The following is a 13,070-nucleotide window of genomic DNA, read 5'->3' as shown; positions in this document are numbered from 1 at the left end:
TAGCCAGGTAGACTGGCTAACTGGCCAGTGAGCCTCCCTCCGGGAGTCCACCTGTCCCTGCTTCTCCAGGGCTCAAATAGAGACAACGGTCAAGTGTGTGTGTGTGTGTGTGTGAGAGAGAGAGAGAGAGAGAGAGAGACAGAGACACAGAGACACACACACACACACACACACAGAGAGAGAGAGAGAGAGAGAGACTGCGACTGCAGGAGCTCCTAGACAGAATGGTTGTAGATCCCCTGGAACTGCACTTATGGGAGTTTGTGAAGGGTAACAAGTGCCCTTGACTGATTCGCTATCTTCCAGCTCCGCCTCTCTCTCTCTCTCTCTCTCTCTCTCTCTCTCTCTCTCTCTCTCTCTCTCTCTCTCTCTCTCTCTCTCTCTCTCTCTCTCTCTCTCTCTCTCTCTCTTTTAATTTTTGGGTTTGAGACAGCTTGTCACTGTTCATTCATGGCCGGACTGGAACCCTCTATCTAGACCACGCTGTCCTCTAACTCACAGAAATCCGTCTGTCTCTGCCTCCCAAGTGCTAGGATTGAAAGTCTGTGCCACCAGGAAAGATTTATTTTTGCTTATATGTGCGACAACGTCAGGAATGTGCAGGCGACCACGGAGGCCAGAGCGGGCATGGGAATGATAGGCAGTATGTGGGTGCTGGGAAAAGGACTCAGGTCCAACGCAGAAAGTGCTCGGAGCCGTCTTCCAGCCCCGCCTCTTTAACCGAGACAAAACTGTGTCTTGAATCGCTATATGGTGGAGGGGCAGACACACTTTTGGGGGAGGAAGGGAGGCAGTGGCTCAATGATGGGCAAGCAATTGCTACTGAGGATTTAAAGGTTCTTTTCGCTCCAGGGTTTTATTTTCTTTCCCAAAGTGGGCTTGAATCCAGGTCGCAGCCCGGGCCAGCCATGCCCTCCAAATAGCACAGCCCGACGAAGGGCTTGGCAGATGAGCGGAAACTCGGAAGCCAGCGGCTCAGAGTGGAACAGATTGCAATCATCCGGAGTACAGCTGCCACGGATGAGGACTAGGAAGGCCACCGTGCAGGCTGTTTCTCCTCCGCAGTCTGCGACTACAGGATGACGTTCCACGCCCCTCACTTCCGCCTTCGATGGAAACGCACTGTAGTGCGGAGCTGGCTGAAGTCTGTGCAGGTCTTTTGTCCCTCCAGAGCCGCGGTAGAGCAGGTAACCCAGTAGACACGTTTCCTGGAGGGCGTGAAGGGGGCGTGGCCACACTGGGCTGTCAGCTCTTAAAGGGGCCGCCGCGCAGGTTGCGGGAGGCGGCACCTGGAGCCAGCGCGGGATCCTCAGCAGGTTTGGGTAGCAGAATAACGGGCTTAGGGGGCTCGGAAGGGTCTGTGGTCGGCGGGGAGCGAGGGAGTTCCAAGAGGGTCGTGTTCGAGAGAGAGCCAGGCCCGCCCCTTCTGCTCGCGTTTCCCGCGGCTGTAGTGGGGGCCACCCGAGCCCATTCATTCCAGGCCGGGCTCCCCGCTCGCGCTCCCAGCCCAGGACCAAAAGCCGCATCCGGGCTCCTGCTGCCCAGCGTCCTCTCTTCTCCATTGTACAGACTGGGAAAACTGAGGAGGGGACTACTGACCAAGGTCAGCCCCCCGACTGGAGTGGAGCGGCCTCAGAGCAACCTTTCTGCCTTCAGGGCCCCTCTGTGACCGCTACACCGAGTCCGTGCGCAGAGCGGGAGCAGCGGGGAGTAGCGGGGAGAAGGCTAGGACTCCCATCCAGCCCGGTTCTCACTGCTCTGTGACCTCGGGCAGACTGCCTCCGGATCCTGACCTTAGTACCCAAGTGCTTTGGAAACACCTGCCCCATCCAGATGTGGGGGAAACTCGGGGAGAGGGAGGAACGCACGAGCGCGGGGTAGTAAGTCTGGCATGCAGTGGGCGCCCAGTCCAATGGGTTGCCGCAGAATGACCCCAGCAGCCACTTGAGGCAGCCTGGAGAGAGATGGGCAGGCCAGATCGCAAGAATGAAAGGCCTCAGTGTGTGGATTTCCTTTCTGTCCGCCCAACAGTTTGCTCAGGGCGGGGATGCACACCTGGCAGTGGAGTGCGGGCCAAATCCACGTCGACACCGGCTGCCCGAAGTTGGGCGGGATATGTTGCTTCTAGCCGGGAAATGACCCGGCTGGGCCAAAGCTGAGCTATTGGCTGCCCCAGGGTGGAGAAGCCCCATCTACTCCGGAGCTGCTGGTACTGCAACCTCGGAGCTAGGCTTGGCTGCCCTGGCTCAGGACCCCACCCTTGAAGGCATTTACTGCATTTTCTGCTTCCTGCCAGCTGACCTTCAAGGGGAAGGGTTGTTGGAGGACTGGGCTTTAGTCACCAAGCCCAGTAAGCTTCTGCTCCTGGGAGAGAGCCTGAGTTTATAGGGACAGATCCGTTTTTCAAATTCTTTTTTTTTTTTTTTTTATTTATTTATTTATTATGTATACAACATTCTGCCTCCATGTATGCCCGCATGCCACAGAAGGGCACCAGATCTCATTAGGGATGGTTGTGAGCCATCATGTGGTTGCTGGGAATTGAACTCAGGACCTCTGGAAGAGCAGCCAGTGCTCTTAACCACTAAGCCATCTCTCCAGCCCCGTTTTTCAAATTCTTGCATTCTAATCCTGAAGCCATGATCTCTTCTGCCCAGGACTGCCCATTCTCCAGACAAGGAGGCAGGAAGGGTGGGTCCTCAAAAGGCCCCTTCCCACCCCCACATCAATGGGAACTAGACAGTGTGACATGTCTGACTCCTTCGTGTAAGGTGGCAGACCTCTAAATCCCCTCACTGGGCCCTCCTAACACATGTGCAGTAATTAGCCATAGAGTAGAAGCTATGGCCTAGAGAGTAGGGATGCCTCAGCCAGAAAAAGCCAGAAAGCGATAGTTATCCAGTCAGACCTGGGACTGACTCTGGAGCCCCTCCTTACACTAGGGCCCACAAGAGCATCCTCTGAGGTGAGGTTAGGGGACCAGCATCCCTGGGGGAGGCCCTGAGCAGCACCCTCAGCCACCTCTGAAATTCTATGTCCTCTAAGCAGACATGGCGGAGAAGGTGCTGGTCACAGGTGGGGCTGGCTACATTGGCAGCCATACAGTCCTGGAGCTGCTGGAGGCAGGCTACTCACCTGTGGTCATCGACAACTTCCATAATGCCATTCGTGGTGAGCGCTGGCTGGGAAGCAGTGAGTGGTTTCTGGAGGGGCTGTGTCCAGGGCTGCATCTTCTAATGCTGACAGCCTCTACCTGCCCACCAGGAGGGGACTCCATGCCTGAGAGCCTGCGGCGGGTCCAAGAACTGACAGGCCGCTCTGTGGAGTTTGAGGAGATAGACATCTTGGACCAGGCAGCCCTACAGCACCTCTTTAAGAAGGTGGGTGCTAGCTGGGTGTGGGGGTGCACGCCTTTAAACCCAGCACTTGGGAGGCAGAGGCAGGCGGCTCATTTGTGAATTTGGGGTCAGTCTGGTCTACATAACAAGTTCCAGGACAGCCAGAGATATGTAGAGCAACCATGTCTCAAAACAAACAAAAGTGGTTGCTGCTTGGCAGGTGGGAGGAGCGTTGCCAAGGCTACAGAGCCTCCTCTGACCCCTGCTCTACCCATGCAGCACAGCTTTAAGGCCGTCATCCACTTTGCTGGGCTCAAGGCTGTGGGCGAGTCGGTGCAGAAACCTCTGGATTATTATAGAGTTAACCTAACAGGGACCATCCAGCTTTTGGAGGTAAGAGGAAGCGGACACAGACCCCAGCTGGGTCCCAGGCGGCCTGGCATGCTGGCCACAGTAGGGCCTTGTGTGGAAGAATGACCCAAGCTATATCATCTTGGACACGTGCCTTTCTTTACCTCCCAGCCTGTTTCCCTCTCTGTAACTGAGCGTGCCCATCGCCTTAGCCCCACCCTGCTGGGGTGGAGTAACAGATGGGACTAGTTGCTGAGGCGTAGGCCACTGACCTTCCCCCCCACGGCCAGATCATGAGGGCCCACGGAGTGAAGAACCTGGTGTTTAGCAGCTCAGCCACAGTCTACGGGAACCCCCAGTACCTGCCTCTGGACGAGGCCCACCCCACCGGGGGCTGTACCAACCCCTACGGAAAGTCTAAGTTCTTCATTGAGGAGATGATCCGGGACCTGTGCAGGGCAGACTCGGTGAGGACCTCTTGCCCCAGCTTTCATCCCATTCACCTTGAGGCCAGGATTGGGACCCTGGGTACTCCCACCACAAGGAGACAGAGGCTCAGACGTGGCAATACCCTGCCTAAGGTCACAGCAGCTGGTCCGCAGGTGCCACCCCTCGCTCATTCATAGAGAACTCAGAATGGACACGCTGGGGTAGCCGGCTGTGGACTGAGCTGGGACTCAATGCGTGTGCCCCAGCCCCACTGTCTGACCTGCACCACAGGCCTGGAACGCAGTGCTGCTTCGATACTTCAACCCCACGGGCGCCCATGCCTCAGGCCGCATCGGCGAGGATCCCCAGGGCATCCCCAACAACCTCATGCCCTATGTCTCCCAGGTAATGGGGGATACTCCTAGGGTACCTTGGAGTACCGCTGGTACAGGGCCCTTGAGGAAGCTGACCTGACCTCTGTCCTAGGTGGCAATCGGGCGAAGAGAGGCTCTGAATGTCTTTGGTGATGACTATGCCACGGAGGATGGGACAGGTGAGCTTAGGAGTCGGAGGAAGGGGGGATGACTGAGGGGGACAAACTTCCCATCGACCGCTTCCTCCACAGGTGTAAGGGACTACATTCATGTGGTGGATCTGGCAAAGGGCCACATAGCAGCCTTGAAGAAGCTGAAGGAGCAATGTGGTTGCCGGGTAGGAAGCCAGTGAGGGCAAGGGTTGGAATCCAGGGCGAATGTGGAGTGGATGAGACACCCCATCCAACATCCCCTGTTCTCCTGGGCAGATCTACAACCTGGGCACAGGCACAGGCTACTCTGTCCTGCAGATGGTCCAAGCCATGGAGAAGGCTTCGGGGAAGAAGGTAGGTCTCACCCACGCAGCAGGCACCCTGCACACCCTCCGCCTCTGGCCACCTTGAACTTGAGTGCTAGGTGCTACTCTAGACACAGCTCTCGCTAGCAGTTCCTCAGGCCCAGGACCTGTTCAGCTAAGCATCCATTACCTTCCTTACAGATCCCGTACAAGGTGGTGGCACGGCGGGAAGGTGACGTGGCAGCCTGTTATGCCAACCCCAGCCTGGCCCACGAGGAGCTGGGCTGGACAGCAGCCTTGGGGCTGGACAGGATGTGTGAGTGTCTGCCTCTCCTGGAAGAGTGGCCAACAGGCTAGAAAGGGCAACTCTGGTGTGGGCCGGCTTCGGCAAGCTCTGACCACCTCTGTCTGCGCAGGTGAGGATCTGTGGCGCTGGCAGAAGCAGAACCCGGCAGGCTTTGGGGCACAGGCCTGAGGACCTCCTTACCAGGGACCAGAAAGGAAGAGGAGCAGCTGCCTGCTTCCCAACCTCCGCAGGACCCTGTACCCTTCTGCTCTGGGGCTAAGCTGAGGCCACCTTACCTCAAATGCCAGCTGCCTGCTCGGCCCTCCAGGCCAACCTCTGCCTGGCTGCACTACCAGGAAGAAGCCTGGGTCTTTCCAGCCCATCTCCTCCAGGGTCCAGGAGCTCGTGGGACCCCTAAAGCCTGCGAGGGCCAGGGGTCTGGGACCATAGCCTCTCCCAGGCACTAACTTATACTGCTATGATTGAGCTTTCCAAAGTATTTAAAATAAAAACGTTTTCTTATCCTGGGGCAGAGTCTCACAGATGGTCACCCCACACCACATCAGGCAGGCCTGAGAGTTGAAGCAATTTCTTTAATTTTATCGGAATCCAGGACAAAACAAGTAAAACACCCAAAACCACATGGAGACAGAAGACAAGACACAACTCCCCCCACACCTCCCTGGCCCTAGAGTGGGGACATAGTGGGGGTGAGACAGCAGGGGGCAGGGGGCCCTTGAACCTCGATCCAGCCCTGCAGGCTCCAGGCCTGCAAGGAAGGGCCATGGGGAGGCAGGGCCCAGCCCCCCTGGGGGAGGGGCTGAGGGGAGGCCCTGAGGGACTCTACCTCCTCACTGACTGGCCTGCCCAGGGCAGGCAGCCCACAGTAGCAAGGGCCCCGGGCCATGGACACATTCGTGAGGAGAAGCAGCTGCAGTGAGCAGGAGACGATTATCCTGGGGTGGGGGCCATAAGGGCCCCACGGGCCAAACCCTGAGGTCACAGGAGGGGGCCCAAAGCGGGGCTAGTGAGTGAGGTCCTGAGTGAATGGGTCAGCAGCTGGGCCCCTTTCTCCTGCTGCCTACAGCCCCTCCAATACTGCTGCTGGGGCCCACCTCTGGGGAAGTGGGGAAGAAAGCAGCCCACCCCTGCTGCTGACTTCCAGATGGCCAAGGCCAGCAGGAAGGCCGGCCACCTGCCCCAGAGGCCTGTGGGAAGAGGACAGGGTGGGAAGAGAAAGGACAGGGGCTCGACCGGCTCAGATCCAAGATGGTGCGCTGCTTGTTTGCGGGGTCCCTGGTGAGCTGGGGGACCGCAATGGGAGCCAGCAACTCGTTAGACTGGAGGCAGAAGCTTCTCCAGAAATTCCTTTACAGCTGCCATCTCCTGGGATGAAGGGAGATTGTGAGGCTCCTTGCCGGAAGGAGGAGGGAGAGCATGGGAGTAGGCCATCCCCACTGACCTGGGGACAGGAGCTGTGCATGACACCTGGGTATGTCTTGAACTGGACCCTGGCAGGTGTGACAACAGACCGGAGCTTCTCAGCTGTCAGGGCCCCAAACCGAACAGGTACCATGGGATCCTGCTCCCCATGGCACTGGAGGATGGCCAGGTCCTTGGCACTGCCATTGGCTGCCTGTGGGCCAGAAAGAATTTCCAAGTCAAGGTCAGTGCTCTGTGCAGCACAGCGCCCAGGCCACAGGGACCCTCAGGAGGGGGAGGGGCTGACATGGATACTCACTTGGGGAAAGTTCCGATGCAGAGGCAGCCAACAGCTCAATGCCACAATGCCAGCCAGAGGGTGGGGGCAGGTAAGGGCTGTGTAGAGGGACAGGGCCCCGCCCTGGGGAGAAGAGAATGAAGGGTCAGGAGGGAACAGCTTACACACCCAGCCCCTCCCCCTTACAACTGCCTCACCTGCGAAAAGCCACCCAGGACGATTCGATTGGCAGGGATCCCATTCTTCATCTCATGTTCAATCAAAGCTTTGACTAGTGGGTGGGAAGGGCAAGACTGGGTGGAGGAAGCTGCTGGGGGCTTAAAGGGAGCAAGCAGGCACTGCCCAGTGCTTCGGGAAGGGAGAGTGGGGAGGGGATGTGAAGGGGGGTCTGGGGCCTTACTGTTCTCTGCTGCCTTCTTGATACCAACTTCGTCCTCTGGGGCATCTGGACTCAGCCCCATCAGGTCAAACCTGGGCAAGCAGAGGCGGCAGTTTTTGGAAGAGCTGGCCAGCCCCTGCAGCAACCTCAGCTGCCATCTCTTTCCTGCTCCACACTCACCAGGACGGCATCACCATCTTCATGTTGAGTGTCACAGGGATCCTGGGCCTGTGGAGGGGTGGCCAGGAGGTCTCAGGAGGGACAAAGCATCAGTAGAGAGCCTGGGCATGGGCACAACTGCCCTTGGGGGCCCCTCCCAGCAGGCAGGGCCTGTGTTTCAAGTGTTGCCCGGCAACCTGCCACGTGGGGCTGGAGCCTGTGGTTGGGGCATCAGCAATAAGGATGGAGAAGCAGAGACTAATGCCCGGTGATGGGTCCAGCTCAGAGGGTGAGTACTTGGGAAAGGCTCGGTTTAGGAGGTCTTGGGTCTAGGAAGCCTTGGGGGTGAGGGCAGAAACTGGAGCCCATTCCTAAGGCTCTACAGAGATAAAACTGAACAAGGCCTGACTGCTTTAAGCCCAAGCCCCAGGAGGCAGCTGATGAAAAGAGCCAGGCCTAGGGCTAGAGGACACCCCCACCCCTCAGCCCCTCTCTGGTTGGGGTAACACTCACGCATGGGGACAGATGTACTTGACATGAGGAAGCCGGATGGTGGAGAGGGCGTCGGCCCAGCTGTGCCTGTGGGAGGGAAGAGGCACCGGTAAAGGAAGGATCAGAAGGGACAATGGCCCTCCAGCCCCACCTGATGAAGGAGTACCCCACCCCTCAGCCCACTCACCCTGTGTCTCCAAGTCCATGTAAAAAAATAACCTGGAAAAAAAGTAAAAAATGGGATTGAAAGGTCCCCGTTTAGACCCTCCAACTCCAGTGCCCCCCGTCCCCCAGACCTGGGGAGACCAAGGTGAGAGCCAACAGATTATTAACTCCATCCTAGCTTCAGGCTAGTCCCTTCTCATACCGCCACCTCCATGTTTCCCACACTGCCTACAGCCAGTTGCCACCCACAAGTCTGGCCCAGGGTCCTTACCGCAGCCGTTTCCCGCTCAGCTCCAGACACGGTGGCAGCGTCGGTGAGCAGGGGCACAGACATGGTGTTACCACACATACACTGCAGGGCTCCCTGCAGGCTGGGCCTGCGTAAGGGAAGGTGGTAGATTAAGAGCAAAGTCAAGCCAAAGAACCACCCCCCCCCCCCCCCCGCCAGGCCACACATCACCAGGGTTGGATTCTGAGCTGAGAGAAAATACCAGCAAAGAGAAGTCTGGGGCAGAGGGATAGAAAGTTGGCCCTTGCCATGTGTCGGTGGCACAGGCCTTTAATCCCATCACTCAGGAGGCAGAGGCAGGCGGATCTCTGAGTTGGACGCCAGCCTGCTCTATAGAGTGAGTTCCAGGACAGCCAAGGCTACACAGAGAAACCCTGTCTTGAAAAACCCAGAAAGAAAGTTGGCCTCATCCCAAAGTTCAGAAGCTTGGGCAGTCATCCTCATGGTCTAGAACTCACATTCCTGGTTCTGACCCAACCCCAGAGCTCAAGCATGGCACAGATGGACAGGCACAGGGGTTGGAAGTGGGGGACAAGGAAAGACAGGGCATTTCCTGCAGCTTTTCCCCATAAGCCTCTGAGTGCCATTGGCATCCTTCCAAAGTCCCAGGTATCCCTTCCTGGAACCCTGGAGCCCCTCTTTCCCTGAATTCTGGCCCTAGAAGAGACGAAGGAAAGAAAATGCCAGGGAAACAGACTCAGTCCCACCCACCTCCCTCTTCTTCCCCTCCAGCCCCTATCCAGTCTTCACAGCAGTTGCTGGCTCAGTAAGAAATTCCTAGGGCCTCTGGAAGCCACCCAGGACCCATGAGAGCCTAACAACTCCCTTCTGCCATCTTCCACGACAAACTGTGCTCCAGACCTTCCCATCTCCATGGGGCTACCTGCTGTTGCTGCTGCCACTGACTCCAAATGGGTCTCCAAATGAACAGGTGTTGGGACTCCCAACACAAAAGAATATCAAGCTGGCTGGCCCCTCCCCATCCTTAGCATCCTCCAAACTCCGGAAGCCTCCGCTACCTGCCCCTTAAGTGTCTTCTTAAGGGCGCCCCGCCCTCCTGCAGGCTCCCACCTTCCAGCTCTGACCCCGACTGCCCCTCTTCAAGGTAGGAAGATCACACAGAATCTGACCCTGAGGATCCTCTTCCCACACAGGAAGAATGCACCTGCCGCCTTAAGCTAGGATCCCCTTCCTCCTCCGCTCTGGGAACTCCCACCTACACCCGGCTCCCACTCTCCAAAAGGTGAGATGGGATGACCCGGCGTCTCCCATTCCCCACAGTGGGAACTTGGGTTCTGACCCGGGGTCATCACATCCCAACAGTGGCATTTGCTACCCTGCCCCCAGGGCTCGCACCCGCCCACAAAGGGGCACTGACCCGGGGGAGCCTCCGCCCCACAATGGGGTCTCCCACTGCCCAGCGCGCAGCCGCTCTCCCGCCACGCGCGCAGCCCCTGGCCCCGCCGTCCCAGGACTGGACAGCGCCCTCCGGCCGCTCCCCGCCGCCGCCCCAGGACCCTCGCAGCCTCGCCGCACGCTGAGCTGGGTACCTCACTCCCAGGGGCTTCCGAGACCGGTCGGGCGAGTCTCCCCTTTCTCCCGCACAGACACACACTCGTCCCCCTCGGCCGCCCCCGCCGGAACTTCCGTTCGAGTCCCGGGAACCCAGCCATCGCGCTGCCGGAAGTAGCCTGGCCAGTGGTACGGAACCCGGAAGTGGGTCCGGGTTTCCTGGCTAGAAGCTGCCATGTTGCCCACAGTGGGACCACTCCCTGTGATGCGACGCTGCCGCCTGCAGCGTCTGGACACGACAGGGGAATTCCCAGATGCTGTGCCAGTCCAGCGCTCCTGGTCGATCTGCGTCCTCACAGTATTCTTTATCATAAAGTTGGGCGTTTTCCCATCCCTATAGGGCAGGGCACACTTCCAGGTGTGTGCGGTCTTGGGTATTAACCAATATTTGGTTTTATTTTTTTCTTTTTGTTTTCGAGACAGGGTTTTGCTGTAGTTTTTTTAGAGCCTGCCCTGGAACTAGCTCTTGTAGACCAGACCAGGCTGGCCTCAAACTCACAAAGATCCACCTGCTTCTGCCTCCTTAGTGCTGGGATTAAAGGCGTGCACCACCACCGCCCCGCATATTTAGTTTTATTGATACACTTTACTGCTTACATCTCCAGCACACAGCATTGTATACATATATAAGTAAAATGGTCACTGTAGTGGAACACTTTTACATCTCAGAGTTTGGCTTCCCTCACAAAACTTGTGAATGCTTTTTTGTTTGTTTTTGATTTTTGGAGACAGGGTTTCTCTGTGTTACAGTCATGCCTGTCCTGGAACTCACTCTGTAGACCAGGCTGGCCCTGAACTCACTAAGATCTGCCTGCCTCTGCCTCCTGAGCGCTGGGATTGAATGGCTTTAACTACACACCTTGTGTACTTTAGATCTTTCTTCTTGTTCATCCTCCATACTGGTTCTCAGGCCCTATTCCAGTTTCACAGGATCATGGATGCAGTCCTACACCGTGACCTGGAAAGACCCGAGATCACCAACCCTTCGCGCTTATCTTTAAAGGTGAGGAAACTCAGGCTTGAGGAAAGGAAGTAAATGAATAGCAACGTCAAGATTACACTGTAATCTGCCTTTCCTGGCCGGCTTCCTCGGCTATAAAATGATAATAACCACTTGCTGTTTCATCACTTGCTCTTACGCTCCAATGAGGCCATGTGAACTTGCTTTGAACACTGGCAGATCACAGTCGGAGACCTTAATCATTTGAAGAAGGACCCTGGGAAAGTTTGCAGGCCATATCAGGATACGGAACAGCCCCCGGTAGTGTTGACTTGACACTGCCCTTGCCACCGAACAGCCCAAGCGGGGTTGACTTGACACTGCCCTTGCAGACTGATGCCTTGCAGGTTGCGCCAAGTGCCACCAGCTGCGAGCTGAGAACAAAAAGGACTTCATTTGGTCACCACTGAGTCACACTGCTGAAGTGGAAATTGGGCTGGGAGTTCAGGCTGAGACCAGCAGAACTGAAGGACTGAATCCCTGAGAGAGCCAGTAGGGATCTGCAAACAGGAAATGAGTCATAGGGGTCCCTCAGCAACTGAGGCCTCATTTTCCCAGTTTAACCAACTCTAGTCTTTTTCTATGAACCCAAAGCAATTCAAGCTTGGAAGCTCAAAAACACTTCCCTCGAGGCCAAGAAGCAATTTGTTCTTGTATTTAAGTCAAAAGGTCATGGAAATAGAACTTGGAATACTAGGATCAAGAGACCACAGCAAGCCAAAGACCTGGAAGTGGATGTCACAAAAGAAAGGGGATAAAAGAAGAAAACAGCTGGGCGGTGGTGGCACACCTGCAATCCCAGCACTCAGGAGGCAGAGGCAGGTGGATCTCTGTGAGTTCAAAGCCAGCCTGGTGTACAGAGCGAGTTCCAGGACAGCCAGAGCTTATACAGAGAAACCCTGTGTCGAAAAACAAACAAACATAAAGGTAGAATGGGACAGGAGTGGTCCCCTGACTGCAGAGTCCTAGAATCCTGCCGGGCTGGTCTGTGGGTGGAACGCAGCTCCTCCTGCAGGCTCCTCACATGGGCCACATGGTACCTTGGCAAGGGACACTTCAAACCTACAGGCCCATGCCCAGGAGCTCCACGTGAGCCCATGTTAGGTGAACTGACGGGATGGTGTTTGAGGCGTTGGGTGTTTTGTGTGTATGATGTGTATACTTGTTTGTTCACATCAGAGAACAAGTTCAGCCACCAGTTCTCAGACTGGCTCTGTAAAGCAGACTGTGCCTGCCTCTCTTCCCAAGGACTGGGATGAAAGGCATGGAGCATCATACCCAGCAAACCTCCTGTTTGAGGCAGTCTGCTCGGTTGCAGATTTGGATACCGCACTCAAGCTGGCCTGAGCACTTCCTGGGAATCTCCAGTTTCTGCCCGTCTCATTGGGATTATAGACATGTGCCATGGCCTCGGGCTTCTCAATTGGGTTCTGGTGATCCCAATTAAGGTTATCAGACTTAAGTAGCAAATACTCTTACCTCTGCATGGTCCTGTTTTGAGGTTTTTAACTTTCTATTTCCTCTTAATCCAAAATTTTAAGTAGCCTTTATCTTGGTGCTAGGAGCCAAACCCAGGGTCCTGCACATGCTAGGCAAGGGTTCTGCTGAACTAAACCCGTACCCGCTAGCCCTCTACTTGTCTTCAGAATGCCCCACACAAAGCAGACTGTGGCTGAAGATAACCTTCATGCTCTGGAAGAACTTTGATCCTCACCAAGGCTTCAACTGGCAGACCTTGTATCAAGAACTGCACATCATCCCTGACTAGGATGAGCCATCCTGGAATTCTCCAGGACCAGATTCAGCAGCATTCCCTTACCAACCCTTGCTATTTAGAGGAAAAAAAAAAAAAAAAAAAAAAAAAAGTCTCAATGTTTTCTGACACTCAGATTCTCACCAGGTGCTATCTCTGCTCACCGTCAGGAATTGTTCTTAGCCTCATCCTCCCTTCGCCTGATGCCTCCGTATCTCTCCTACATCTAAGATGATTTTATGTGTATGGGTGTTTTATCTGCTTGTGAGTTTCACAGTAATAAGAGCACAGAAGACAAGACAAACC

The 13,070-nt window shown here is 56.0% G+C and overlaps 2 protein-coding genes across 8 annotated transcripts; one reads left to right on the top strand and one right to left on the bottom strand.

The window, feature by feature from the left end:
- The first annotated feature begins 1,189 nt into the window (after positions 1-1,189).
- Positions 1,190-5,764, top strand: Gale (UDP-galactose-4-epimerase). Of its 7 annotated transcripts, none has more exons than XM_038334690.1 (12): positions 1,190-1,316; positions 2,032-2,209; positions 3,049-3,171; positions 3,265-3,380; positions 3,618-3,731; positions 3,980-4,156; positions 4,410-4,523; positions 4,605-4,671; positions 4,744-4,829; positions 4,921-4,998; positions 5,151-5,265; positions 5,366-5,764. In XM_038334690.1, the coding sequence occupies exons 3-12, from the start codon at positions 3,051-3,053 to the stop codon at positions 5,422-5,424; spliced, it is 1,047 nt and encodes a 348-aa protein (XP_038190618.1). In that variant the 5' UTR covers positions 1,190-1,316; positions 2,032-2,209; positions 3,049-3,050; the 3' UTR covers positions 5,425-5,764. The 7 variants fall into 7 exon arrangements, with proteins under 7 accessions (XP_038190618.1, XP_038190620.1, XP_038190619.1 ...); XM_038334692.1 differs by having other exon boundaries at positions 3,046-3,171; XM_038334691.1 differs by having other exon boundaries at positions 2,032-2,266.
- Positions 5,765-5,808: 44 nt separating this feature from the next.
- Positions 5,809-10,111, bottom strand: Lypla2 (lysophospholipase 2). The gene is made up of 10 exons (XM_038334694.1): positions 9,990-10,111; positions 8,422-8,527; positions 8,173-8,204; positions 8,007-8,072; positions 7,515-7,562; positions 7,356-7,426; positions 7,153-7,226; positions 6,977-7,078; positions 6,698-6,871; positions 5,809-6,621 (listed from the first exon to the last, which is right to left on the bottom strand). The coding sequence occupies exons 2-10, from the start codon at positions 8,497-8,499 to the stop codon at positions 6,571-6,573; spliced, it is 696 nt and encodes a 231-aa protein (XP_038190622.1). The 5' UTR covers positions 8,500-8,527; positions 9,990-10,111; the 3' UTR covers positions 5,809-6,570.
- Positions 10,112-13,070: the final 2,959 nt, after the last annotated feature.

Source organism: Arvicola amphibius, chromosome 6 (assembly GCF_903992535.2).
Source record: "Arvicola amphibius chromosome 6, mArvAmp1.2, whole genome shotgun sequence".
NCBI classification, from domain to species: Eukaryota; Metazoa; Chordata; class Mammalia; order Rodentia; family Cricetidae; genus Arvicola; species Arvicola amphibius.
Note: the sequence above shows the minus strand (reverse complement) of the source record. Positions and strands in the feature narration are given on the sequence as shown.

Bases quoted from the DNA above. Each gene is read 5' to 3' on its own strand.
- Lypla2 (XM_038334694.1), bottom strand. From the start codon at position 8,499: ATGTGTGGTAACACCATGTCTGTGCCCCTGCTCACCGACGCTGCCACC. The intron at 8,205-8,421 runs GTAAGGACCCTG...CTTTTTTTCCAG, and splicing joins CTGAGCGGGAAACGGCTGCG to GTTATTTTTTTACATGGACT. The intron at 6,622-6,697 runs GTCAGTGGGGAT...CCTTCATCCCAG, and splicing joins TGCACAGCTCCTGTCCCCAG to GAGATGGCAGCTGTAAAGGA.
- Gale (XM_038334690.1), top strand. From the start codon at position 3,051: ATGGCGGAGAAGGTGCTGGTCACAGGTGGGGCTGGCTACATTGGCAGC. The intron at 3,732-3,979 runs GTAAGAGGAAGC...CCCCACGGCCAG, and splicing joins GGACCATCCAGCTTTTGGAG to ATCATGAGGGCCCACGGAGT. The intron at 4,999-5,150 runs GTAGGTCTCACC...CCTTCCTTACAG, and splicing joins AGAAGGCTTCGGGGAAGAAG to ATCCCGTACAAGGTGGTGGC.